Source organism: Falco punctatus (assembly GCF_963210335.1).
Source record: "Falco punctatus genome assembly, chromosome: 4".
NCBI lineage: Eukaryota > Metazoa > Chordata > Aves > Falconiformes > Falconidae > Falco > Falco punctatus.
This window is the reverse complement of record NC_137583.1, coordinates 33626290-33653987: the sequence shown is the minus strand read 5'-3', so window position 1 is coordinate 33653987 and position 27698 is coordinate 33626290. Positions and strand designations below refer to the sequence as shown.

At 43.5% G+C, this 27698-nt stretch overlaps 2 protein-coding genes across 4 annotated transcripts in view; one reads left to right on the top strand and one right to left on the bottom strand.

Moving 5' to 3' along the window:
* The window catches only part of POLR3E (RNA polymerase III subunit E), a 31205-nt gene extending 19781 nt beyond the window's left edge, over positions 1-11424 (top strand). Inside the window, exons 16-21 of one of the 3 annotated variants that reach the window (XM_080387045.1) lie at positions 569-726; positions 1018-1082; positions 2632-3128; positions 7828-7905; positions 8820-8945; positions 11058-11424. In XM_080387045.1, the coding sequence (XP_080243171.1) occupies positions 569-726; positions 1018-1082; positions 2632-3128; positions 7828-7905; positions 8820-8945; positions 11058-11114 (981 nt within the window). In that variant the 3' untranslated portion in view covers positions 11115-11424. Of the gene's footprint in view, positions 1-568; positions 727-1017; positions 1083-2631; positions 3129-5982; positions 6096-7812; positions 7906-8819; positions 8946-11057 lie in introns of those variants that run through there. The other 2 variants (XM_080387044.1, XM_080387046.1) reach the window with 2 other exon arrangements.
* A 2-nt stretch (positions 11425-11426) lies between these two features.
* Positions 11427-27601, bottom strand: CDR2 (cerebellar degeneration related protein 2). The gene is made up of 5 exons (XM_080387051.1): positions 27343-27601; positions 22107-22219; positions 17323-17471; positions 16889-17053; positions 11427-15673 (listed from the first exon to the last, which is right to left on the bottom strand). Exons 1-5 carry the CDS (start codon positions 27419-27421, stop codon positions 14806-14808), a joined length of 1374 nt encoding a protein of 457 aa, XP_080243177.1. The 5' UTR covers positions 27422-27601; the 3' UTR covers positions 11427-14805.
* Between the last annotated feature and the right edge of the window lie 97 nt (positions 27602-27698).

The window sequence follows — 27698 nt, the reverse complement described above, 5'->3', positions numbered from 1 at the left end:
GAAAAGCTTTAAAGCAACTGGGGCACCTGAATAGTCTGTTAAAACTGACAAATAAGAAACATTTAAGTAAAAAGGACCAAAAAATTCTTTCCTTAAAATGCAGTAAAATGATAAAAGACAAGTCAGTTTATGCACAGACCATCTGCTTGTGAAATGTAAGACCGAGTGCTGCTTGAATGCTGTGCATGTGTAGGTGCAGCACGTCTGACCTGCAGCTCTAAACTAAGATTAACATTGTAGAATATGCTTCTCTTCACAACAGAGTCTTTTCATCTCAGTTTGGAAACTCCCTTTTCACAAAACCTCCCGTGAGCTATTTGACTCTCAGGTGATTAATCACCACTGCCCTCTGAAGTCCTGTGCTTTTAACATCGTGTGAAAGTGTTGGTGCAGCAGAGAAGGATGAGTATCTCTGACGTAGCTGGGTGTGTGTTCATGGAGGTGCCCCGTATGTGCCAAGTCAGCCCAGCTATTCCTGTCTCGTGGAACAATGCCCATTGCTGCATGGCTGAGTATGTCCTATGGAAATTGACTTCCATGTTATTTATGGTTTTTCTTTTTCTTTTAGCTTTGCCCAGAAGATGTGAAAGACTTCCTAGAGCACATGTCTGTGGCAAGGATAAACAAAGGTTGGGAGTTCATGCTCCCTTATGATGAAGACTTTGTTAAGAAGCATCCAGATATAGTCCAGAGGCAACATATGCTGTGGATGGGCATTCAGGCCAAGTAAATGACTTGTTTTATTTTGGGGATTAAGCTAAAACCAGAGAACTGTCTAGTACAAACTAAGTTCCGGTAGACATTGATGTATAATTTGATCTATATTGCCTCGAAGGTTTCCCCCTCACGGTGACCAGGCAGTGGTGTGGTGGGGGGTGTCAATACATCATTCAAGTCATTCCTGTTCCTTGGCTCCCTGGAGAAATTGGGTGTTCTAGGTGATGGCTAAAGCTGGCATGGCTGCATGCAGGCACAACAGCTAAAAGTTTCCTGGTGTATTTTATCTTTGTCTTTCAGATTAGAAAAGGTCTATAATCTCTTAAAGGAGCACTTGACACCAAAGAAACAAGAGGCACAATCAGGTAAATGGAATTGTGCTTGGATCATCTTGAAGCACACGCGTCCCTCCATATTCCTGGGGGATGTTTTGGAGTTCCTCTCTGGTTTTGAATGTGGTGGGGACTGGTCTGATCTTGTTTAATATTTTTCCTTCCTTGCAATTTCCTCTCAATTATTCGAGACAGACCTTGGTCTGTACTAACATAACTGATGTTGGGATGAGACAAGCTTACTGTAGCACCCTTGTAGCAGAGCAGGGAGAGTTCCTTGGCAATGGGGACTTGCTGTTTGGTAGTGTAAAATCGGCTAGTTCTGTTATCCACTTCTTCATTTAAGGCAGCTTGCATGGTGTGAAGGGTGTAAGCAGCCCCTGAAGAGAGGACAGGGCCAGTTCACAAGCAAATATGCATGAGGTGATTTTTTTATTTTCCCTGATTTGCACGAGGCTCTCTGGGGGTGGTTAAGGACTGACCTGTTGATCAAGAAGGTGTTTGGCAGGGAGCTGTGAGAAGGTGTGTAGCCGTCTCTTTTTGACATCCTTCTCCACCATGGATTCAAGTGAGAATATTAAAGTAGCTGCTCCTAATCCTAAAAGATTGTGAAAACTTGAGATTCCAGAGAGCTTTAACTAGGTATTTGGCTTGCTGCCAGATGCTGGAGCCAGTGAAGACTATAAGCAGAACTGACAAACGAGCCTATGAATCCATTTCAATACCCTGTGTCTGATCTGCTTGGAAGAATTAGGTGTTGGGTTATTTGGAGAGGATTAGCAAGCCTAACAGCAGAGAAGCTAGCAGCCTGTGTGCTGGGCATGCTTTTGCTTTAGACGCAGCACTCCTTCCTTTGGCATTGAGACTGGATTCCTCTGCCACCAGCACACCCCTTCCTTTCAGCTTGGGATAGCTGTGTGGGGAGAGGACACGGGCAAGAGGTGCAGGAAGCATGGAAAAGGGCTCCCTCCCGTCCCTTCCAGTGGGGATGGGGATTACCCCCATCACTGGGTAATAATACTAAGAGGGTCTCAGGCTTTCATACTGTGCACCTCATGCTAAAAGGGTGTTCAGGTTCACTGTTAGCCCCTTCACTCCCCTCGCTGTACCTAAAGGACATCCTTGTGCTGCCTCTGGCAGTTGCTGCAGCAGGCCCCATCAGCCTCTAGGTACTCTTAAAAAAAAAAAAAAAAAAAGTTGATGGGCAAAGAAGCACTTGAGTCACAAGTAGGGATGTATTAACAGTCTGTGCCTTGGGTTCCCGATTTGTGGAAAAGGCCCTAGTGACCAAACAAGCGGGCTTTGTCCTTGCTTCAGGTTCCTCAGCTGGAACACCCTTCCCCAAGCATTTGGCTTACAATTGTCAACATGTTTATCTTTAAAAAGAAAACAAACACCACACTCCACCAAAAAAAAGCCTACCCAAACTAAAGTAAAATTAATCAACAAACTGGGTTTATGCCTTACATTTCACAAGCAGATGTTTCCTTCTTTCATTTCACTGTAAGCCCTTCAAGAAGCATTCTGCGAGACTGGAGGCCTGGTTATGGTGAGATTTATGCTATCTTTTGTTTCTTCCTAGCTCATCCGTTGCTGGTTTCTGGGGAGCAAAGGGTCAATATGGCTAAAGCAAAAGTCAAGCAGAACTATGGGCAGCTGGAGAAGGAGTTGCAGAAGCAAAAGGCAGAGATGAAATCAAACGACGCCTCAGCCAAGATGGATGTTTCCAATATCCGCATTAAAGAGGAGCCTGTGAGTGACGAGGAGCCAATGGATACCTCGGCGTATGAGGGCATGAACAACGGCATTGTCAATGGCCTCCATGCAGAGGACGACTCCATGGACTCTTTAAATGGCCACTTGCCTGGAGGCTGCATTGACCGGGTAGCCCAAGAACTGAAGGCATTTGTGTCCTCAACGTTTAAGAAACAATTTGTACTCACCCTGAGTGAGCTTAAACGGTTATTTAACCTTCACTTAGCCAGTCTGCCTCCAGGACATACATTGTTCAGTGGCATTTCGGACAAAATGTTACAGGACATGGTGTTGGACACTGGCTGCAAACAGATTTTGGTGCCTGTAAGTATGCTTTCCCCTCGGTGTGCTTTGGGGAGGAGGGGCTGGGGGGCGGTGAAGCATCCGAGCTGTGAAGTGTTTGTGTCCTGTGCTGGTGGACTGGAAGAACAGATGTGCTCTGAGTAACTGTCCAATATTGCATATGTTGAAGCTGCTGGAGGTTTGTCTGGCATCCTGCTTCTGGCAGGCCCTGCCCTCTGCTTGCTTCGCTCTGTGGTGAGCTGCGTACCTTAGTTATCTTGGGGGCTCTGTTTCCCCATCGAAGCTGCTGAGCTGCAGTGACTTACTGCCCCAACTTGCTCCTGTTAACATGATCTAAGGCAGTCCCAGATTCCCATCAGCTGTCCTGGAGCTGCACAAGCTCCTTCTCTCGGCGACAGGGACGCGGAGAAGGGAAGGTGGCACTGACTGCCTGGGAGCGGCACGGCACACCCAGCAGAGCCCTCTGGGAAGCAACAAACCGTATCTGCAGCAGGTTTCTTCGGTCAGTCTTTTTCCTCCTAGGCTGTGCAGAGGTGTCTTTGTTTCTTTGTCTTTATGGAAATTACATGTGTGATTGCATGAGACGGAGCAGGTTTGTGTGACAGTAGATCGCTTAGGAAAGGAAAAGGAATTGGCATCATGGGAGAAAGCCTGAAAGGAAATTAATTTTACAAGACATCTGGCAGTGCTGATTGGGTTGTAACCAGAAAGAGCTTGCGAGTCTGCTGCCTTTGGGGAGAGAGGAAAAGACATGTGTGAACTGCTCGAAAGAGCAGGCAAGGCGGAAGGAGCAGGAAGCAGGCAGGCTGATGAGACAGAGCCTGGAGCATGGGAGTTGAAACTCAGCTAAGGAGTAGGGGTTGCTAGGGGCTGGGGGTGTGTGTGCAGAAATAACACGTTCAGTCATGTGCGAAGTACATGTTGTGGCACCTGGGAACCCAGTAACAGACTTGAGGTGCCACTAGGTAGACCACCGATCGTGGTACTTTCTGCTTTCTCTCCTGACTGCTTCCAAGTCCCAGGGTAGTAATTTTTGCTTGGAACTGCCTGAGCGCTGGCCAGGCTCACCTTTGTACATGGTGTAATGTGTGCCTTCGCCATGCTGATGGTAAATAGCTGAGGTCATTGCTGCTCTGTTACTTGGGACTGGGACTTTGGAAATTTGGGGGGTTTGGAAATTATTCCATCCACTTTGTTTAAAGGCTGTGAGGAGTGAAAGTGGGATAGTTTCTTTTTTCAAAAAACAACTAAGATAAAATCCTCCTGAAGAGAGGTGATTGGGAACTTCCTTCTGTTCAGAAAAGCCTGTCATGGGAGAGCTGCAGAGGTGCAGAAGTCTGGAATGTCTCTTGTTGGAGGTCTGCTGTTCAGTTTTAGTTCTGCTGACCCAGAATTTACTGCAAAAGTTGAGATCTTGTACAGGAGCCTGTATAAGCCTGTACCGTTATCAGCAATGTAAATCATTACCCCCAAGCCTCCCCCTGATGCTCCTTGCAGATGGCAAATGTGCTGGGGCTGGTTTTACTCTTTGCATGGGCTCATCCGCTTTGGTATTTCTTGATTGTTCCCCTGGACCATTTTGTCAGAACCTGACGAGGGTGCCTGAGCTCACGGAAAGCCTGGAGGGTTGTTTAGCGTGGGATTTCATAGATGCTCATTAGTTTTCTGTAATTGAAAGTGTTTTGGTGATAAAAATCAATGATCTGAGGTAATTAAAATTATGTTCTGTGGGGGGTAAAGACACTCTTGGCTTGCACGCTGCCCTATTACAGAAAACATGTTGCTGAAAATGACAATTGGAAACTTACCAGGGGGATGCAGGATTTATTATAAAGCTGACCGACTACACCCAGGGTATGAGATAAATCAGATTTGTGGGCAGCCAGAAGAGATGCCGCTCCAGCTGCAAATGAGGCCGTGGGGATGCCTCCAGGGCGCTGTGCTCGCCTGCGCTTTGTAGCATCCTCCCAAGTGGGAGGGAAAGCACATGGAAAGAAATAGTGAATTCTGGGCAGAAGCACCCAAGTGCAGTGGGCTGCTGCTGCCGTCACAAGAGCGGGGAAGCAGAGGTGTACTCAGCAGACGCTGGCGTGGTGCTTGTGTCCAGATCTTGCACAGGCTGAGCCTGCGTTTAGCTCCACGGGAAAAGTTTGCGCAGGAATCTGCCTCCTGAGTATCTACACCCATTTCCTGCAGACTGGTGGGGGTGCACGGGGGTGGCTGGCTCCTGCTGGCTCCCTTCCAGTGGTCCATGCAGTGGCAAAGTTCTGCCCAACACTTGAGGATATTTTTGAGGCATCAGGAAATGATGTAACCATGGCCAGCATCCTGCCTGGCTCCCGGTAACAGGAGAGGAATGCAGCCTTGCTCTTAATGGTGAGCCTTTTGGGCTAGCACCAATGCCAGGCTCCTGGAGACATAAGCTCACCAGTTTACCTCTAGGATTATTCCAGCTGATAAGTTTTTTCTGGCAGACTCGGCCCCTTTCAGTCTGGTTTTGCTATGATGAGGCTATGATGTAGCCTGGTGGTGGCTATTTTTAGGGCGTGCTCAGTGCTTGCGTGAGACATCCCAAAGCCCAGGGCTCCTCCCCAGGAGCTTCCCTTTTAACGTGGCAGCCCTGGGGGCATGGGGCAGCAGTTCATCTCCTAAAAGCCCTGCACTAGTGCTGGAGGCTTAGAGCAGGGAGGGGCACAGGGCAAACGTTTTAAAGAAGGATTTTAAGATGGTGGAGAGCTGTTTCTAGGTTAGGCTGGGGAGATTAAGATAACAAACATAAAATGGCAAAAGGACGGCGAATGGCAAGAAGTAAGGCTGTTCGGACAGAGCAGCATGTCTCTTGAAGAGTCACTGATGGCATTTCCCACTCCTGTAGATGGACTGTATGACAGCAGCAAGCAAGCAGGGTGCTGTTGACAGCAGCGTTTGCAACAGTTTGCAGAGTAAGGCTGGATGGGAGGAGGAGATCCTGTGGGTTTTTCTTCCCAAGTAAGTATTGTGTTGGTTTGGGAGCTGTTTCCTCACAAATGGCCAGATAAACACAGCTGTATTTCAGACACATGGCTGAAGCAGGCAGAGTTTGCACTCTGGGTCTGTGTTGAGTGACTTTTTCAGTGGGGCAGCTTGTGGCTGTGTGCTCCTGGTGCCCTGCATCCTGCTTTTCCTGCTGCAGCTGTTCGCTGGAGGGAGGCTGAAGTATTGGATTTTGTCTGCGCTGCAAGCATACAAAAGATACTGTTCCTCAAAGGCAGGTGTCCTTATGAGAAGAGAATTATGTCAGGTGTTACGAGCCTAATAAACCTGAATCCTGGCTCTAAACCAAGTGTAGAGCCTTGTTATATTCCAGCCATTTGGACCAATGCGAGAGCCAAAGCTGCTAATCCCACCAGGCAGCTCCCACTGGACAAAACTCTTCCCCTTTGCACTACGATCAGAGGCAAAACATGAAAGGGAAGGCTGATCTTTCGCTCTGCGATGCACAAGTCTTGGCATGGTGTGAGAGCGACTGGGAAGAAAGGCTTGGTTCGTGCCAGCAGCCAGGATTGAGGGATACTGGAACAATCAGGACTGGCTTGTTAGCTTTTCATAGATGATTGATTTAGGTCGCCTGGGCGGTTAGCAGGGAATAAATTGTTAGTGACAGACAGGAGGAGACATGTCAGGAGTGGAGGCATACTCCAGCATTGCTCATTAGTCACTGCTCCAAGGGAAAGTGTTAAGGCAAATGGATGGTATTTTACTTTTTTAGGAATTTGGGGCATGGAGGGGGGGAAGGCAGCTGTGTTCCTTCCTGTGTGCAGGGGTGTGAGACTGCTGCCTCAGAAAAAAAAAATAAAAAATTACTCCTCTAGCTTGGCGCATGGAAAAAAGAAACAAACCCACTTCATTTTGGGAGCCTGAAATGGGCAAGTGTCTGGTTTACTGTCCATCAGTGTTCAGTCTTCTGGAGTCCTGTAGTCTGCCCCAAAACAGAGCTGACAAATACAGCAGAAGCACAGTGCTTGTCAGAAATGCTCACTTGGGATTTGTGAAGCAGGTAAACACAGGACAGAGTCTAAGACCTGCCACTGTAAATATGAAAACCTCCAGAAAGACCCTGCAGTGCACTTGGTGCTCTCAGTTGAATATTGCTTTGGATGATCTGGAAGTAAATGCTGCTGACAGGAAAAATCTGGACACCTTGCCATGAAATACCGGCTAACATCCAAGCCCTGGGATTGTTCTGGTAGTGGGAAACTGTCACCATGCAAAATTCACAGGATTCCAGTATGCCTAGCAGTTCCCTTTTAAAGCTATGAAATAGCTGGTGGTGTGCCAGACATGGCCCCAGCTTACCCCACCGTGACCGTCAAACATGGTGCGGGCGTATCAAGGCACATGTCAGGGTGCCATGGGGCCCGTCCCGTGATCTGCGCGCTGCAGGGTCACCCAGCAGGGCAGGTTTGGGACAAATAATGTTTCTGTTAAAGTCATGAGCCTGCGAGAAGGTGTCTGCCCCATGGCTGCGGGAGGGGCCACATCTCAGCAGGCACAGGGGCTGCCCCAGCGAAGTTACCCCTTCAGGTGTGGAATGGGAGAGGAGCTTGTGTTGTTTCAGTAGTTACTACGTGGCAGCAACGGTTTTGATGCAGTAATGGGTGTCCGGGGATACTGTATGATAGAATCGTTAAGCAGAACTCATTAAATAGATGGTTATTTTTAACAGCCTCTTGTTCTCAAGTTTCCTCCACAGACTGCTGCTTCACCAGATGAACTAAAGGTCTATGCACTTTGGGAAGCCGGTGACACTTATGATCAGGTAAAGATAAAAATGAGTGACATTCCCAAATAGATGTTTATTGAGCATTTGACATTGTTTGAATTTGTGTTTCTGGAACTGGTACAGCAGGTAGTTTTCCTGTTTCCCTATTGAAGCATCCAGTTCTCAGTAGTAATCTGTGTCCAGCTGAGAGGAAGCCCTGAGCTCGCAGGGTGATCATTGCTGTGTCAAGACAAGGCAGTGTGCGCAGAAACAACTTAGGATGGTAATACATGTCAGTAACTAGCTCGATGGAACAAATAATTTTGAACCTGTGAGGAGAAAGGATTCTCCGATGCAGGCCTCACACGAGGATCCAGTCCAATATTATTATTTTTTCCTTTTGATGTTAACGTGACATTAACCAGAGATGAAATGATGCTGTTACCTGATGTATCTGTTTATATTTAGAACAGGAAATTATTACAGCATATGTAAGCATCTCCTGAGTTGTTATTGCTATCAGAGCAATATACGCAAAATATGAAGTGAAAGGGAAGGCACCTGAAATGTGGATGGACAATGTAACTCCTATGTCCATGATCTAAATAATTTTTTATAGGGAAGAGTCAAGTAGTGTCCAGCCTCCTGGCTGGAGTGGACCAGGTGAACTCCTGTGGGAAGCATTTGAGAGGAGAATGTTGCAGGCCCTTCTTCAGCATATTCTAGGACCTTTGGAGGTGCCCCAGGTGCAGGTCTGGCCACGGGGTATGGAAAGATCACTGAGGAGCCCTCAGAGGCTTGGGCACTGCTGGAGAGAGGTATACGGGACAGATTTGGGATTGTGAAGCAAGAATCCTCTCATGTAGTTCAGTGACTGTTTCATACAGACTAAGGCATGTGCAGTTTTGATCTGCAGAAAGACAGGAATAATTATTCTTCTCTTCGTATTTATGATACATTTTCTTTTAAAGCATCGCCAAGTTTTGCTTGAAATCTTTTCGAAAAACTATCGAGTGCGCAGGAACGTCATCCAGAATCAGCTGAGTCAGGAATGTGGAGAAGATCTAAACAAGCAGGAGGTGGATAGAGTGTTAAAGGTAAATTTCTATTCCATTGTGGGTTTGATGAAATTAATGCATGAATTTTTAATGCTTGGTTCAAGCAAAGGATCATACTTTTCCTTGAATTGACAAATGCTGAGGATGATAGAACAATTGTTGTTGAAATGTGGACAAAACCTGTTTTCCAGATTGTTTTCTTAAAAATAACACTTGTCTTCTCCTACCTTCTTTCCCTCCAATAAGTAGTGATTGTGACTCACACATTGTTTTGTGTTATTGCAACAAATCAGTATTTGTCATCTTGGACCAGCAGAGAATAGAGTGTAGTAAATGAGATACTTCAGAGTTATTTTTAAATAATGTGGAGTTAAATGTGGTGGAGGCGGGAGGGTTCTGCACAGTGTTCCGAGTTTACCAGCGGACTGGTGTTGGTTAAGGCTGGAAGAGCACAGGTGCCAGAGATTCAGAAGGAAATGCATTTCCTTCGCGTAGCAGGGCACTAAGCAGTGTACCAGCCGAACTCTAGCCACAACAAGCAGGCAAAGTAGGTGTTAACACATTTCATTGTGAATGTTTATTTGAATCCTTTCATCTCTGTCTTTGAAGGTGCACCATTTACTCTCTAAAGAAGTTTAAGATGTAAAGTACCACAGAGGCCATGATTGGCAAGCTTTAAAAGCCATGCAGTATGGCTAAGGAGAAAGTTGCCAGCTAATGTAATACTTTATAATCGTTGCTGGGCCTTTGGTCACTGTCACAATAAGACAAGTGCTTAAGTACTTTATTACATTGGGATCTGCAAATGGAATTTGCACATTTGAAAAATTACAGATCTCTTGCTGTGATAATAAGCAAACTGGTCTTGCTTGAAAGAACGTAGTCGTCTTTGCGTTAAAATAAGCTCAGACATTTCTGCCTGCTAGACAGTGTTTCATGTGGCTTGCCTGTGCTTGGGAGATTTGTCAGGTGACTAGATGAGCTCAGATATCAGCTCTCCTGGACTGCCTAGACAATGTACTGGCATTAGTTTTTCATGATGCTGTTGCTATTTAACAGATAACCTGTTTCTAGAAAAAAAACCTTCCCCTCCAAACCTGGGTACTGTTTGTACGTAAGTCACAAAGCCATCGTGCGACCAGCCTTGTGTTGAATCAGGCTTCTTTGCCTTGAATGCATTTGTTGCAGAAGTAGGTGAACTTGTTTCTGAAATAAAATTTAGAAGTATGATTTAATGAAATAGGAACATTCTCTGGCTTCTTTAGCCACAAGAGATTGGGTTTCTCTTTGAATGAAATGGGATTTCTTGACTCCTGTTTCCCCATCTGTGGGTGCTCCCTTTTTATACGCAATGGAACAGACTGACAGGGTTTGTATTTTTGCATCTGCAAATCAAGTCTGCAAACCCTCTTTCTAGCCTCCACAATTTATTTGGTTTTGCAATGTGCAAGTCCCAGGACTTTGGGGAAAAAAAAGATATTATTCTCCCTTTAAGCTCCACAGTGTCAGTTCTGTAGCAGTACTTAAGCCTGTGTCAAATGCCCTGAGTGGGAGGGTGGGAGCGGAAGAGAAGCCATTAGAACCCGAGAGACTTGGTGCTCGTCTAACAGAAATAACACAAGGAGCCACAAGGAAGCCCACTTAGGAACTCCTTCGCTGTGGTGCTGACTGGCTGTGAGCTGGGCAGACGTGTTGTCAGAATACCAAAGCCCCGTTCTGAGCTCTGACATTTCATTATTGTAGAATGTTGTTTCTTAAAAGGCTTCGTTCGGATCCGGCGGCTGCTTTCGCACTCCAGCATGTTCCTGCTGCTCCCTTCAGCCTGTGTTTGCCCCTTGGTTCCTTGTCCTCAGCCTCCCCGCAACCCCGCAACCTTTCCTAAGCTGGCTTCTGCTCAATCCCCATCTTCTCCCCGCCCCTGGCCCGGTTTCTTGCTGCCATTGCCCTGTTTGTCCTCCTGTGGCCTCTCAACCTCTTGTGTTTGCCGTCTTCATTTAAGCTGGATGGTCTTCAGGGCGGGGATAACCCGCTGCTCTGGGTTCGTGCTCTCACCCGTGCGCTGGAGAGGAGACTTCCCTTACTGATCCCATTGATGGTCCCAGAGCCAGAGGGTGGTTCCCGAGACCTTACAGACTTTCCCTTTCTCCCCAGGACTGCTGCGTGAGCTACGGGGGCATGTGGTATCTTAAGGGGACGGTGCAGTCTTGACAGTGGTGGTAGCGGCTCCCAGTGATCTCTAGGACAAAAGAGAAAACCTGCAGCGGGCGGCAGCGGCAGAGCCACGCCGCAGCCGTGGGAGCGTGGGGCAGGCTCTGACCTACTTTGGGGCACGTGGGCGTTGCAGACAGTCCTTGCCATCCCACCACACTCACACACGTTTGCATGGCCGCCTGGGCGCAAGAGCAACTAGGAGGACAACGTGGGACCCTGTCTGCAGCTTGATTAATCGGGGATTTCTAATGTATTTCCATTCTCGTTCTGTTTCGTTATAAAAAATAAAACCATATACTGACACAGACGTGATGGAAAATCATGGTCTAATACTTTATTTTGTAAGTAAAGCCAATAAATTAAATTTGTTTACAAACATCCCGGGTTTTGTTAAATACCTAGATGCTCGCACTTTAGTCTGAGCATTGCTACAGCCCTGTTTATGAAGGGAAGATAAGCCGTGGTCATGGACGCGTTGGGCCAGGGAGGGGGGACAATCCAGTCTCTGCCCTTCGTACTGCATAGCCATGGGGCTCACCCTCGTCTGTGAGACATTTGGAAGAAGACCCGCGCTTGAAACTGATGTGGAATCACTGCTGGATTTCTTTGGGCGGCACGGGGTGTGTTGAGGCATTTCTTGCATTGCTGTATGCAAACACAGCGAGGTAAGTAACTGAATGCGCAGTCCAGAAGGCATCTAGCTGTAGTTAGCACACAGCAACAATGTAAAGCTTCTATTTTGTGTAAATTTTTTAATAAAATTTTATCTTGAAGGTCCGTTTTACTGCACTTTGTATTTGTCCAAGAAGAAATGGAGGCTGCACCCCCTGCTTTTATAGCCTCGAGGCTTACGGAGGAAGGAAAGGCCGGAACATTACAGCAGAGGTTAGAGGCAGCTGGTAAACGCTTTACATCGTGCAGCTTGTGTGATGGGGCGGCCGGGGGAGCTGCCAGGCTGCATGAGGTGCAGCAACAGGCCTTTTCCCTGCAGCCCAGCTGCGTGTGCGGCAAGGGCCGGGGGATGTGGTTACCTTACTGGTCCCGGTCCTTGCTGTGATTTCCGTCACATGAGAAGCTCAAGGGGATTCTGTTCATTTCATCTACTTATGCTCAGAAAAGGCCAAGGGGTTGTGGACTAAAATAAGCAGATTAAGGTAGTTAATCCAGGTAAGATCGACTAAGAATATTGTTACCATACTTACAGCATTTCACATTTCTGTGGAAAAGGCCTATTTTTAAACTGCTAAAACTACCTTAATTAATACACTAGTGTAGTTTATTGACTACATTGACATAATTGGGAGGTACTTTCAGTTCAGGCAGCTTTTGCTGCCTTTGTCTTGGCCTGCTGCATGCAGGGAGGGGTGGACGCTTACCTGGTACAGCCCTGTTGTAGCGCTACCTACAGCTGCACCTAGAAAGCTGCTCTGGGAAGGCCACAGCACAAGAGAAGTTAGGGAAGAGCCCAGCCTTGGAGTTCTTTATTGCACAGTACGTACAGTTGAGCGTTATAGCACAGCCAGAGCTCAGCAATGGCACAGGTAGTAGCCAAGGGGAAGTTACATTACAGAAGAATCAAGTAGTTCTGTGGAAATCTGAGAATATTTTTCATATTTTTAAAGCACAAAAATTATATATATGAAAGTGCTCTAAGTTAGCCAACAGTAACAAACCACTGAAGATCACAGATTTAACCAAAAATTCTGAATTGCTTTTCCATGTCTCCTGGTCCAGCAGGTGTGGATTCTCTTAAAGTGGTGAGAAACAGTAGTAGTAAACCATTTGTGACTAACCGTGTCATGCTTTTCTCATTTAAGGTTACTGCTTCCCAGTACCTGACCTCCAGGTACCGAGGCTCCAAGTGTCGGGGAAGCAATGACGCTACAGTTACCCTGACGGCAGAACAGCAGCTTTTCTGCCTTTCCCCTCCTCCCCGCTCCATTATGAAGAGCACAGGCAACCACCGCAAGTGAGGAGAAACGACTTAGTTCCCTCTGGATTTCTATCTTAGACAGGCATTTTCCATGTAGCATTAACTTTCAAATACAAACGTAATGGGAAAAAGGGCAAGACTAGATAACACAGGCGCCATCTGCACCACATTTCCTGATCAGCACAGATGGGCGTGATTGCTAGTTACACACATAGCTTGACTGGATTATTTATTTACTTAGAAAAATACAAGATTCAGATTCCCATTTTTAAATAATTTTCATAATGCAATATGTGTTTTAGAGAAACTCCCACGATACGAAGTCTTAATGCCGCAACTGGAGGACAGCTATGCACAAGCTTCCCCAGGCACAACGTAAGGCAGACGGAACTGCAACAGGAGCAGGGGAACTAAAGCTGAGAAACTGCCAACACTCTGTGTCAACTGTTTGGTATATCGCAGCAGCGCGGGCAGGGAGGCGATTCCCCCAGAGCTGCTGGCCAAATTAAGCTGAGACCCTTTATAAAGATAAGGATGTCACCTTTCATTGTGCCTCCGCCGCCTAATCTCTCAGCCTTTGTTTTATTCACACTTTGAAGCAGTTTTAAAGAACATACTTCATGTTCTTTGTTTTTCAGAGTTTGAATACAATTTATTATTATTAAGGAGTGGAGAAGGAGAGGAAGAGCAGGAACACAGTCCCGTTTTCAGTCAGGTGTGTCCTGGCAGTGTTGTGTCCATCCTCCCACCCCCAGGCAGCACGGAATAGGGCCACAGAGGCTGACACTGGAAGCAACAGACGGAACAACACAAGGTTTTACCTTCCTGTCTCCTTCAAGGACCTGGAGTTTGTGGTACATAAGATTAAAAGCTATTCCACTACATCAGTGCTACTACTAAAGTTAAATACCTAAACTGCAACTTTCTATCTTACCAAATACACATAAAAACGGACTTTGCAGACATTCCACCAAAGAACAGTAGATCCCAAATAACATACATCATCAATTCACAGTATCTTGCCTTAAGACAAAGTGCCCTACATAAGAAACCATACCTAAAAAGCCACGCAAACTTTACATCAAATCCTTTCTTAGTAGGAAGACAGTTCTACTAATCTGGGGGAGAGCTTAGTGCATGTGAGAACATGGTATTAGCTTAAACCAAGCACAGTGCAGGCTGCTAGGCCAGCTCTCCGTCTCCCTGCCACCACGAGTGCAGCTAGACCGCTAATGTAATACTCAAGAAGGAAGGAACGGCTGCCTGTGATGCTTGTCAGGGGCTTTGTTCTTGTTCATCTTCTACATAGATGTAGTTACAGGGCTAGGTCATCGCTGCGAACCAAAGGAAAGCTTTATTCTCGTCCCTTGTGAGAAATACAGTACAGATTGCTTACCTCTGGTATTTTTGAAGTGGGCTAAGGAAACTAGTGTCAGTTACTGCTCTGGCCAGAGATTAAGTGTAGGACAAAGTAGTAGTGTAGTATTAAACTATGATGTTTGTTTGCCTTACAACCACTAGTTTGTGTGACGGTGCTAAAACATTAAATCTATTGCTACATAGGTACAGGGAGACTAACTGCTAACTAACGAGCTTGTTAACTACGGGTCTACAAGCCAATTTCAAAACATTCATTTTGAGTGCTCAAGAAATACATTGGTGTAAAGGGGCCCTCTGACATTTGTATAAAGTTTTTCCCCTTCTAGACTAACAGATTAGCCATTCAAAGAAAATGTGTCATCATTGTGTCCAGCATTAGGGTTGAGAGGAGAGGGACTTGTACTTAGCTCTGTGTTCATCTATTTCTTCCTTTGTTTTTCTGATACAGCTAAAAATTTCCTGGAAGAGTGCTTTATATTCAGGAAGAGCATTTGTGGGAGAGTCACTTAGCTCCAGATTTGTGAATTCTTGATTGCTAGCTGAAAGATCATACTGGGTATTCCCCACATTTAGGTCTTTGGAATACTGCGTCAGTGTTTGTACGGCCTTGTGTTTAAAAGAATCTTCATCCATTTGACACTTCTTCAAAAGTTCCTCATACTTCACTTTCAGAGCATTATACTGAGCATCGACTTCATTAAGCACAGAGATTCCTCGCTGCTTCACAGCTTCAGCTCTCCTAATACATGTTTCTTCATGGCCCCTTAGGATGTCTCCCCCTGCAGCACTGCTTAAGAAAGTTTCGCTGTTGCTCCGTTTCAGTGCCTTCTTCTCAAGCTCAGATACAGTCAGAAATCCATCATCTGCCGGGCTCTGACCAAGTTCCCTTTCCAAAGACTCCTTGAATGAAATGAAGAAGGATTCTGGCACCAATTTCTCTGCGTTATGGAATGTGTTTTCAGACTGAAGAATCTGTCGCATTTCAGCTACCTCCACTTCTAACTCCTCTGCACGAGCCCGATACGAGTCGCTATCAACAAGCCTCTGTTCAAGGTCACAGTTTTCCTTTACCATAAGACTATATTCCTCCTCCATTGTTATCCTCTTCTCTTTTTCTAGGTTAAGCTGGGCTTGCAGAACTGTAACTGCCTTTTTTAAGTTCTCATTTTCTTCTTCTAGAGGACTTAGCTGACTATCCATCGAAGTAATCTTTTCTGCAAACACATGATCATAAACAAAATACCTGCAGAAACAAAATAAGTATTATCAGATGTAGGAAGCACAGCTGATAACACCTCCTCATTTTCCTGACCTGGGCAACTAATGACAGAATTAATCTGTGTGCTACCATACCTCCAAGTATACATAGCAGTCATTCGCCTAAGCTATCAGTCCATTTAATAATTAGAACAGAGTTTGTAAATACTTATATGCCATCAAAGCAAGCCTCCAGGCTTAAGCAGAATGGCAGCTCATTAAAAGTTTCAAGTTACAGACGAGGTTATTGAATAACTAGACCTACAATTTAAGTTTAAATAAACATTCCCTCCATGTATCATCCAATACTTTCCTACATTCAAAATTTTTTCTGCAGCACTCCACTCTTGTAACTTTTGTCACTATTGATTGTGGAAACAAGCTGCAGTACTGACTAGGCAGTTCTGTAGGCTGGTATTGCCACAAGCCTTTGGCAGTCTGAAGGAACCCACTTATCTTTTGATTTGTCAAAAAAAATAACTTCTCTTTGGATGCATGAATTTATTCTACAGTCCTACTTCCATGTAGTGCTGAAACCCAGACACAAAAGCATGTTCTGCCTATCTGAGGAGGTGCTTCACTTACAAAATTATCTTCTAGGATTGAAGCTAGTCTGAGCTTTTACCGCAGGCGATTGCCCTGGTGGCCATACTAATGCAGTTCAGCTGGGTAAAACTGCTCTAAATTACAAAAGCAGCCCACGGCTTCAGGCACCATTTTACCAGCTTAAGCGTCTTTTTAACCAACTTCAGTTCAGGAAAGCTATTGCAGAAATCATGCCTTCCTTGAAAAGAAGCTACCCACAGACATCCAAGGAAAAGGTAAGTTACAGAAAATAGGCTGCATTTAGGATGTTTGTCTTTCAGGTTATCTGTGTGTGGGCTTTTATCTGACTGAGAACAGCGGGGTGCAAATTCCTGTAAGCTTTCTAGGCTACAATTTAATATGGTTGGAAACGCTGGGAGAGAAGCTTTCAAGACAGAAAGTGAAACCTGCTGCTCCTCTAGCATGAAGACTGCTGCGGTCTAGAAGCATGCCAGAAGCTGTGGCAACACCACACAGTGCAGAACTGCAGATGCTTTGCTAGTTGTGAACATTAGATATCTTTCTGCTAGCTTGTTTGACATCTATGCCTTAGTTTTTAAAGCTTTGCTTAAAATAATTTCAGGATGCTCTTTGCTATGCAAGGAAAGTGTCTTACTGGCGAAGGTCATACAGCTCCTTCAAACATGAGAAACTGTGCATTGATCTCGGCTGGTCAGAACTCTCATGGCTTATCCGGCCTCGTCCAGACTTTTTCAGTTCTTCTACTTGTCGTTGCAGGTCATCTATGTGTGTTTGCAGATTTTCAATAGTCTCTGTCAAGCTGAAAGGTGAAGGACTTCTGTTAAAAGCATCTGAGTGTTTAGTCAAGGACAGGAGGATTTCCCATCCCCTTATATTGTAGTTTCTCCTCCGAAGGCTGTGCTTTGGCCCCCAAAGACCTTTAAATAGAACTATCCTTTCAATTTAGCGGTATTGTAGGACACCACTAGACAAGAGGCAGCCACCCAATAGTGACACAAGCACACTTGGGCTGCTCTTTTTCATATTATCAACAGGGAGGGTGGTGGGCATCTACTGTAAGTTTGTTACCTTAGTATCTTCTGTTGTGAAGCTCTACTCTCTGCAACTAGTTTTTGATTAGTGTCTTCTAGTTCTCTTGCTGTCACATCCAGCTGTTCATAGACTTTGGCATGCTGATCATTCATCTGACGCAAGAGCTCCACTTGCTTGGTGAGGTACTGCAAGACAGTATCGCAGTTACTCATTTACACTTGAGACACAGAGGCAGAACTACTACCCCACATTTTTATTCACATTCACAGAGAAACCATAAGTTTCAGAAAAGGAGGTTCCAGTGGCTGCTTTACTAAGTGTTCAGCTGAAAAGGTGCTGTCAGTAACTCAGTGAGCCAGCTCGTCTCTGTCGTGGAGGTCAACCCAGGCTTTTACCCAGAGGAGCTGGGCTTGCTGGTGCAGGCTGTGTGTCTGCCCTTGCTGCAGCTAAGCTTTGCCAGCAGCCGACCCTTCTGCATTGGGTTTGTCTGTACTGCAGTCACTGATGCAGCCTCACATCCAAACTTCAACAGTGCCCTTAACTATCCACCAAGTCCTTCTACAAGTCACCAACAGAAATTTTCTAAGTGTTGACCCAACAGGATTTTTTTAGCCTTAAAACTGAAATATTGGGTAGCACCATCCATAATTAAATTTATTTTCAGCTGACCTGAGTTCTTCCAGTCTGAATAAGCATTAGGTTCAGCAGAACAGAATTTAGGTTGTGATCATACTTAAGACAGCAGGGGGGCTACTATGTTTCAGGAAGGATCATCAAGTTATTGAGTTCAATCTTCAATTACTCACAGGGAACTATTCCAGTTACGGTATTCCTAAACAAAGGTCTCCTGCCTCTTTTAAAAATTAAAACTCCACATGAAGTGTTCTCATTTTAATCCTCTTTAGTTTTACAATTAACAACATAAATTGTTAAGTTTCTTGAATAATGTCAGAAAGGTTGGAATTCTCGGTCTAAGAGCAAGGAACTTTTATATTGTCCCACCCAGGATAGGACTGATCCAGTTCTAAAAATCTACACAAGAATTTGCATCAGACTTGAACCAAAAACCTAAACTTTTAAATCTGAAATAATTTCTATATAAGAACAAATTATTTCTTGATATATATTCTGTGTTTCTACATGCTACTCACTGAGAAGTAAACTTCAAGTAGGAATATCCAACAGACTTTTAGGCAGAATTACTTCTCTTTATATAGGCCTGTTACATATTCCAAACTTCTAATATTCTACTTAACCTTTTACCTCATTAAAAGATTGGTGGGTTTACATTTTAGGCAATGTAAGAACAGATAATAAGTTAATCTAGGACTAGTAACTGCTACATACAGACTTCTAGAAGATCAACACTATCGCAGTTGGCTAGATCCTTTTGTAGCCTGTGCACACATGACAGAGGATTTACACAAAAATAGTATATGGATTAGCAGCAGAATCTCAATGTGACCCATCTCTGATTAACTTTCCCTACTGGTTATTCTCAAAAGGAGCCAGAGATCTTCAGACTTTCTTCAGCAATATGAGTGTGGCTAAGCACAGAAGCCAAGGCTTTGGCGCCAGAATTAGATGTTACCACTTATTACAATGGGCTTTTGCAGAAGTTTTAGATTAATGGAAGAGGTGAAGCACTATTTTCTCCACCTTGTGTCTCCAGTAGCCTCAGTGCTGGCATCAAATTGGCTTGGTTATAACCAGGCCACCAAAACAAAGTATAGATGCGGTAATCAGTGGTTCAGAAGTTCACATTTATTCCACTTCCCCTGCAACTAAGCACCTAACATGAAGAACAGTTGAGCCTTCTTATGTTCTACCACATGATAAAAGGAAAGTGTCAGTATTTCTGAAGTCTGACTGCTGAGATCAGATTCAGACAGGAATCAAGTTGCCCTTTCCATCCAGCATTTATTACATCTACAGTGACTAGTTAGTGGCACACGTGTCAGCACAGAGGTCAGATATAATGATCCAAGGCTGTAAAACACTTAATATGTTAGCGTTTAATATATTAGATGCAATCTTAAGCATCCAAAAGCCTTTGACCCTTCCTTTCCAGTGCAGGCAAGATACTACCGTATTTCAAACTGATTTCTTGGTCAGTTCTAGACTTTGCTACCCATAAGATGTGAATTAATAGGGAAAAAAGCCACAAAAGATTTACAGTGATACACTGCACTAAAGAAAAACTAGTAAAAAATGCAGAGCAGCTACAGCTCAAAGATCACCTTTAAGTTACAGAGGCAAGCACTTGAAAATTAGGGGGAAGGAAAAAAAAAAATCAGGCACACAGACTGGATATGCCACTTGCACATATATCCTGTGCAGTGGGGTAGCCTGTGTTCCCACAAAAGACAGAAACACAGGTATGAAAATAACTGACTGCACTGCTTTTACTAGCTAAAAAGCACTGCACCTTGCATATGCTAACTTTATTCCCATTTGTTTCAATGAATTCCTGTAACAATCCCTTGTGCCAGCAAGCTTATACATTCAGTTCCTTCTTCTTGAGGTTCTCTCTGGGTATTTGAAGAAGGGGTTCATTTGATTTTTCCCCTTTTCTACCAGAAACTCAGATGCAAGAAAAGACTACTATGAAGAAATAAATGTTTTGCGCTGCTAGTACACTTTTAAACTACACTGGGAAAATACAGATTAAGACAGGTGGTGGAACCAAGACTACAGCACTTTATTACAGCAGATACAAATATAGTCTACAGGTTCTTTGACTCAACACAGTTAAGCTGGGCAAATAAAGGTGCAGGCACTACTTATATGTCAGAAGCATCACAAAAACTGTTCTCCCACCTCTCTGCCTCCTCTTGAAGGGAACTAATAGGACAACCCAAAATAAATTCCCACCCTTGTTGGCGGAGAGGAGGAAAGAGAAGAGAGGTATTAGATAAAGCCTTCAAAAAGTAGCATTGCACAAGTCTGGATTTGTTTTTTTGATTGGCTAAGGAAAGCAAGATATTGAGAGAATAAATTAGTCTGTCACTGTCTGAGGTTGTCTGAACATACGAGTACTTGACCCTGCAACACACCAGCTGTAGATCACTGCTGGAAGGACACTTCTGACCACTTCCTGGTGCTGAAGCTCTCTTCTGCAGTCAGTAAACACAAACCCACCAAGACAGCTTAAGCAAATAAAGTGGCTTAAACCAAAAGGATATTACATCCTTAATGGCACTTTTCTATATGGCCTTAATGGCACTATTTCTATAAATTAACGCAATTAGCAATAATATATTTTCCATTATTTCAAGATAGCGTTAAAATGCAGCTGCTTATTAAGTAGCTACACTCAATGATCCAGGCCAGTTATCCATAGCAAAGTTATGCTGTGTTATTTCAAAAAGCATGTAGTTACTGTGTTAAACACTTCTTAAACATTGTTGTTCATACAGGTGTTGAACCTTAAGCAGAACAGTATTTGTATAGCACCTTGAAGTGTTTGTCTTCTCTAGATCTTCAGAATTTATCTTTCTATAAAAACCATTCTCAGCAATGAGTTAAGTCTGCATAAGTAAATACATTTTTTTGTAATACTGTGGCACTAACATAAATATCAGCCATTCCAACCATTTTATCACAGAATGAATAGGATAACAAAGATGACATTTAGCACTTAATAGAGGAAAGAGCCAAGCATGAGGTACAAACCAGAAGTATCTTATTAAAAAACCCTGCACCCAGAAATCATGCACCACCTAACAAAAATGCTGCGTTTATGTTAACATGAATAACTTTCAAGACACCTATAGATCTATAAGTATTAAGCTTAAGATTCTTTAAATTACCTGTTACCACCACAATGATAAATGTTTATAAGGCTTAAGCTGCAACTGTACAAAATCCACGCACCATCTGTAACTGCAGAAGTACTGCTTGCACAAAGAAACTCTGATTTTGTGAAAATCTAGCATATACTAGTCACAGTCCTGTGATTTGTACCAGAACCAAACTGAAATGCTGACTATTTCCAATATGTTATCAAAGTACTGAATATTTAATAATTTAATTATTGGAGACCACACATTGTCCTCTAATAGCTGAAAAAAATTCATTATGCTGACAAATGGTAGGTCTGCAAGAACATATGCAGTATTAAAAAAAAAAATATCAAAAAAGAAATTGCCAAAAATGACCAGGTTTTTACACCAAGTAACTCAAAGATGAGAGGCTTTGAAAGGATGGTTATGTTGGGGGTGGGGTGGGGGTGTGTGTGCTCCTTCCTGGAAAATACAGAATAATATATCTGCTACATCTTTATTTAGATGTTTGGTTTTGCTGGATTTTTTTGAGGTTTTTAAGCTGAACTAGACTGTAGCCCCCTTTACCATAGCACAGTGTAGTGGAAGTGCATATCCTCAGATATTACTTAAATCTCTCCTGCACTTATCAGCACTTCAATTTCAATCCTGTAACCACTAACACTTTCATATAATTTTTAAAATTATTGATTTATTTATCATCATATAATAGCATTTTACCTGGCAAGATCAGCAAAGTTTAGCAATAAAATAACTGAAGTAACTTTTCTGTACAAGAAGAAAAATACCAGTTATTTGTGATTAAACAAGCCAAATCCAACAGGAAATTGAACAGCACAAAGGTTCCTGTAATCAGACAAACAGTTCTAACTATTATCAAGCCTATACAGGTTCTCAATGTAGCAGAAATGGTTGAAGATTGTTCAGTGGTTTTCTTTAAAGTGTCCATCAGATGACAAGGAATTCAGATCGCAACTAAGTGCTATTATGTTGCAGGCCTCGATGCTTTAACACTTGGATCACTTAAACATTTACCTCGATCTCCTGCAGTTGCTCTTGATTTGTTGCATACATTTGCTGTAAAGATTCTTCTAGTTCAGTGTTACGGTCCAGCAGTGTCTTCCCAAGCTCAGCAGCAAGGTGAAGATCTAAACAAAGAAATCATGTTTGCATGTAAGTTCAAGCCAGTAATATAACTAATTTTAAAGCGTTTCAATCAAAATACATGAGGTTTTTTTAATTGTTGTTATAATTGCTTTAAGTTATTTTCAGTACCCAAATGAAAGTTAGCTTATACTTAAGTAGAACATTAATGTACCATCTATAATTCAAGTTTAAGCCAGTCCTGAAACCTAGAAGATACTCTTATATCGTGAAGCTTCCTTAGTTCCTCCTTCAGTCCTTCAGCCACAGGTTAGCCACATCCAGCCATCTTCTCTTTACTTCCCACAACCTGCCTAGTACTATACCAGCATCTCTACCCAAGGTGTCTGTTAGCTACACTTCAGCATGTTTATAGCACTCATATTTTGGAAGAATAAGCATAAAAAACCCTGCCAGTGTTCTTCACCAAAGTGCTTAGGTCATTCAGGATCAAAGTGCTAAATAAAAGTTTCAGATGCTTTTTATGGTGAAACAATAATATCAAAAGATATAAAACTGATACAGAAATGTAGCTATTCTGCTTTTCAAGCTCATAAACCTAAAAGACAAGAACTGTTTTATGTGCTCCAAAACCTCATTTTATATGTCATTTGTTCTCAGGCACTTAATCTCAATTTCACTTCAGTCATCTTCAATCACCTCTGGGTGCAGTGACTGTAGTTGTTTCAAATTAAGAAGTCAGTCATCTGAACACTCAGTTTCTTTCTAGAGGGAAGCTTGATAATTCGTTCAACACCATCAGTAATGCTAGATATTCTATATAATTCTGTTTAAAGACATGTATAATTTAAAAGCTAACATAATGCAACAAAGAAATAAACCTTGGTGTTATTGCTAAAATTCTAAATACTCTGCACAGGGTATTATAGGTTAAGAATCCAACAGATTTCTAAAAATCTCAAATTTTCCACCTCCTTCCCATCACCTGGACCACAACCAGGTTGTCTCCTGCATGCATGCAATATAATCTTGTTGTTTTCACATAGAACTGTTATTACTAATGGGAGAGAGACAGAAGGAAAGTCAAGAAAAACTTAGATTCACTTCAAGAAGACTTAAATTAATATGAGACATGAATTGCATCATCAGTAGTTATAGCTAGATGAGAAAAAAAAAAACATTCCATTTTCATTTGATTAAGATGCCCTTGTTTTAACATGTTATCTTAGCTCTTTCCTGCCCTTTCCCAATTATCTTATCAGCTAGTCATTGTAATAGAACACTGTTCCAGGATTGTTTTGTGCTAACCTTCAGTTTGGCAGCCTGTCCAAAGTGATTACTCCATCTACATACATCAGCCAAAGACCAGATTCAGACTTACAAGGACAAGCGAGTAGGAGCATTTGTCTATTAAGTTGTAGATGTCCAATTCTGGCAAAACAACAGCTGTGGTATTCTTTACACATTCTTTACAGCTACAGCATATTGCTTCCTACCTTAAGGTCAGATTCTTTGAATAAATGCCACAAAAATTATTTAAAACAAATCACACTGCATGGGAGTTCTTCTAAGTTTCAAAAGACATATGGCTAGGAGCCACACAGCATTCATCTATACTTAGGAGTTTACACTCACATAACTTTTTCATTGTAACACCACTTGTTAAGAAACAGCCTGTTCTAGAACTGAGATTTAAAGTATTTGGATAAGGAAAACCTTAAGGCATCCTGCTTAAGTGTCTCCCATTTTTAAACAGACATGGTACATTCTTTACCCATGGACATCATAACTCCCAGTCAAACACCAAGCCGTTTGTTCTATCACATTACAGAATACTGTAGTCTTCAAATCCAGTGAATCCATCGTCCTGTATAAAATGGAGCCCTGATTCACAAGTTCTCATACTACACAAATCTTTAGTAGGAGCCACAACCATTAAAACTATCAACAATACTGGCATCATTCAAGGCAAAGACTAAACAGTCCATTCTTTTATTTTAATAGAGTAGAATAAGAGCTTTAGAGAGGATTTAGGATTATGTTAAAGACATAATGCATAATAGAATTACTTGCTGCCATTTCTCTTCCCAAAGTGAAAGTTTGTTTTGAAGTTTAAGTACATTTAGGAATTGATAGTTTCATTCTTAAATGCTCCTTCATATACTAGATCAAGTAGCACATACCACACAGTACTTTGAATACAATGTGAATAATAGAATTCATGTAATTACACTTACACACTCATTTTGTTCATTAAAATGGCAGAAGCACAAATGAGTTACTATGGGGAGAAGCATGCTATTTTCTAATTAAGGCAATTTGTTTCTGAGGGGGAGGAGACAAGTAGAAGAGCTAGAATCGTGCAATAAAATCGTAACTCCTACCCACAGAGAAAGCAAGAACTGGAACAATTACACCTCTTCTAAAAATTAAGAATTTGCTTTGCATCCATTTGTTAAGTACCTGTAAGTCCTATAAAGAACTAATTTTAAGACTGAGATGTGCAATGTTTTCCAGATACACAAGGAAAACAGTTAATTTCCACTTCTGTTAGAGAGTTACCGTACAATGGAAGAAGCATACTGCTTTTTCTGTTGTAAATTTATGTAAAGTAACAATTAAGTTCTGCCACAGACATGTATTTTTCCTTTTCACCATGAAGATGTAAGCAGAGAGGTTTTTAATAATGCAAACTGCATACCTGCAGATCTTCAGATCTTCATTTTAGTAAATCTGATCAGCTGTACTGGTGTTACAAGCACCATCACAAATCTCTAAACCAAAACAAGACTTCAAGGATAGGTCTTCTGTGATGCTAAACAGCCCCCACTTACTAGCACTTCTCCCCAATCTCTTCTGACAGTGTTACTATTATTGAGAAAAAGATAAAGAACAGTACCAAAATCCTTCTCTTCTACTTTTTCATAACCCACCTAACAAAATGGATCAGAGAATTTCCAGTCTAAAAATAAGCCTGTTCTTTGCGACAACAAAAGGTATTAGTAGTGCAAGACACATAAGTAAGCCTGGTTGAAGTTTAGGTTAACTGTAAAATTAACACACACACACACACACACCCCTTAGCTTATTTCCTACTCCATGTTCAGATTGCCCTCTGTTCTGTTACAGTAACAGCAAAATATAAAAAGAACACTCATATAAAAGAATTGTTTTTCGAAGGTCAGCATACTCCAGCAAAACATGGATGTTGCAGAAGGAAGGATGGCTGTTCCCATTCTTAAAAGAATTTCATGAGCATTCTCTTTTCATGGACAGCATGCCAGAAAAGCCCACCTCCATTGTCAAGGCAAAAGCTTTTGGTGCATACAAAGACTGTCAAAGTTTTTACAAAACCCTACCCTAATTGTAAGTTTCAAAGACTGGCTGACAAAGACCACATGCTTGTTTCAGGGTGCTGCCTGATGTTTTACAACCTAGGTTTTCTCATAAAATTACTCCTCAGTTTTTAAATGTGCACTGATTTGGGTTGTGAAGTTTTAAGAGATGATCTTACTACTCTGTTTACATGTATTAGTATTGCTTAGTCTTCAGAGAAGGAAGAGTATTTTTCAGATTCTAGAAATAAACTGTAAAAAAAATCTACAACATTCCTGTAAGGAATTTAGTCTTTGCATTTTAACATGCCCATCACTTTATTTTCCTCTCTTCCCTTTTAGCAAGGCTATTAGTCACTTCCATTTAGACTTGTAAAGAGAGAATCCCCAGAAAAAGATTGTTCAAATGTTGAAAGAGCCCTCAGAACACACTAACCTCTGGAATGGAATACTGTTTCTTAAAAGCTCACAGCAGAAAGCCAAATGTTGACTAAAATACGAAATCAAAGAAACATCTGTAAGGCAAGAAGTCAGTTCTTCTGCATAGTGAGGTCTCTTTGTAGGTCTTCTACCACATAAACACTGACGTAGTAAAAACATTGCTAAATCATGTCTTCAAATTTTCAGCTCTCTTCCTTTCGACAGTAAACTACAGTTTCAGGACCTTAGTGATTGGTTTGTATCATAGAGCAACAAAAACATCAAGAAGGGTACCTAAATACAGCTTTCAGTTAGCTATTTTATCATCAAAGTGTACAATTAGAGAGAGACCTATTCCTGTCTCAAAAAAAGTTTCTGCTGTTAGATGCCTGATCTCAGCGTGCAAACTGCTTAGCTAGGAAGAGCTTTCGAAAGTGTCTTTCTTTATGGTTTATAATACAGTAGCACCTACCAATCCCAAGAATTAACGTACTTCAACGTAAAATCAAAAAGCACAAGGCTGGAGCAGATTTGCAGGAAGCCACTTCACAGCTTTGAGATGGCCTTTTAAAACGAACTCAGGATTAATATCAGAAAGTACAACCAAGTAAATACCAGTTATAAATGCCACTAAGCTCTTAAGGAAATTGCACGTTCTTTCCATATCATGCCTGTAGAAGATTTTTAGTGCAATTATACTTGGTGTATTCCTGAGACTCCTTGTGAGACAAGAATAGCATTTACCTCTTGCACATAGCGTTTGAGGACCTACTGACAGAACGACATACAGGAGCTGGATAGAATTTTGATGTACAGTGGAGTTATTCGTATATTTTAAGAAGGAAACTTAGCAAGCTTTTAATAATGGACCCGCAATTCACGGAGCAGGGCTACATTTACAACTTCATCGACTGGGAAGCCCTTACAAAAGGGCTCAACAGGGCGCAATCCAGCCACCCGCCGCGGTGCTTCCAGCCCCTGCCCTGAATCCTGCGTTCCGTCCTGTCAAGGTGCAACTTCCCAGCGAGCCGCGGCCCCCCGAGGCGGAGGGGGGCCGGGCACAATCCCGCTGGGCTGCAGCAACCCCTTCCGTCAAACAAAGACGGTGCAATCTTTATCGATAAAGCGATCCCCCTGCCTACACGCCCAAGGCGGCGGGAAGCACGGCTGTGAGGGGAGCCCGGCTGCCGCAGCCGCCGGGAGGCAGCAGCCCCGCTCCCGCCGCCGCCCCGCGACCCCCGCCGCCGGCTCCAGCCCCCTCACGCCCTTCCCGCCGCCGCGCCCCGCGTCCCAACGGGCTGCGCGCTGCCCGCCCGCCCGCCGCACCTTCCCTCACACGCCCGGCCCGCCGCTGCCCCCTTCCCTCACACGCCCGGCCCGCCGCTGCCCCGCTCTGCCCCGTCCCGGCTCACCTTGCTGCAGGTCCTGCTGGTCGTACCAGGGCTCATCCTCACGGATCTCGAACTCCTCCACCAGGCTGTCCGCCAGCATCGCGTCCCTGCCCCTCGCGGCGCGGCGGGGGGACGAGGCGACAGCGCTCACACAGCGAGTCCCCTCACGCCGAGCGACGGCGGGGCAGGGCAAGCCGGCAGCCGCTCCTCTCCTTAAAAGCCGCCTCCGGCCATTGCCGAGCGTTTCCGGAGTTTGCCGAACCTCTCCCCCTTCTGGTCGGGCTGAGCGAGGCTGCCGCCGGCAACGTGGCAAGCTACGGCCACCCGCCCACCGCCTCCCCGCGATTCAAACACAACACCCTCACCTCCCCTGAGCG

What these genes read in the sequence shown, in the direction of transcription:
- CDR2 (XM_080387051.1), bottom strand. Translation starts at nt 27,421, where the DNA reads ATGCTGGCGGACAGCCTGGTGGAGGAGTTCGAGATCCGTGAGGATGAG. An exon ending in CCAGCAGGACCTGCAGCAAG is followed by an intron (nt 22,220 to 27,342) that starts GTGAGCCGGGAC and finishes TTCTTTGTTTAG; the next exon opens with ATCTTCACCTTGCTGCTGAG. An exon ending in GAGCTGTATGACCTTCGCCA is followed by an intron (nt 15,674 to 16,888) that starts GTAAGACACTTT and finishes TTGTTTCTGCAG; the next exon opens with GTATTTTGTTTATGATCATG.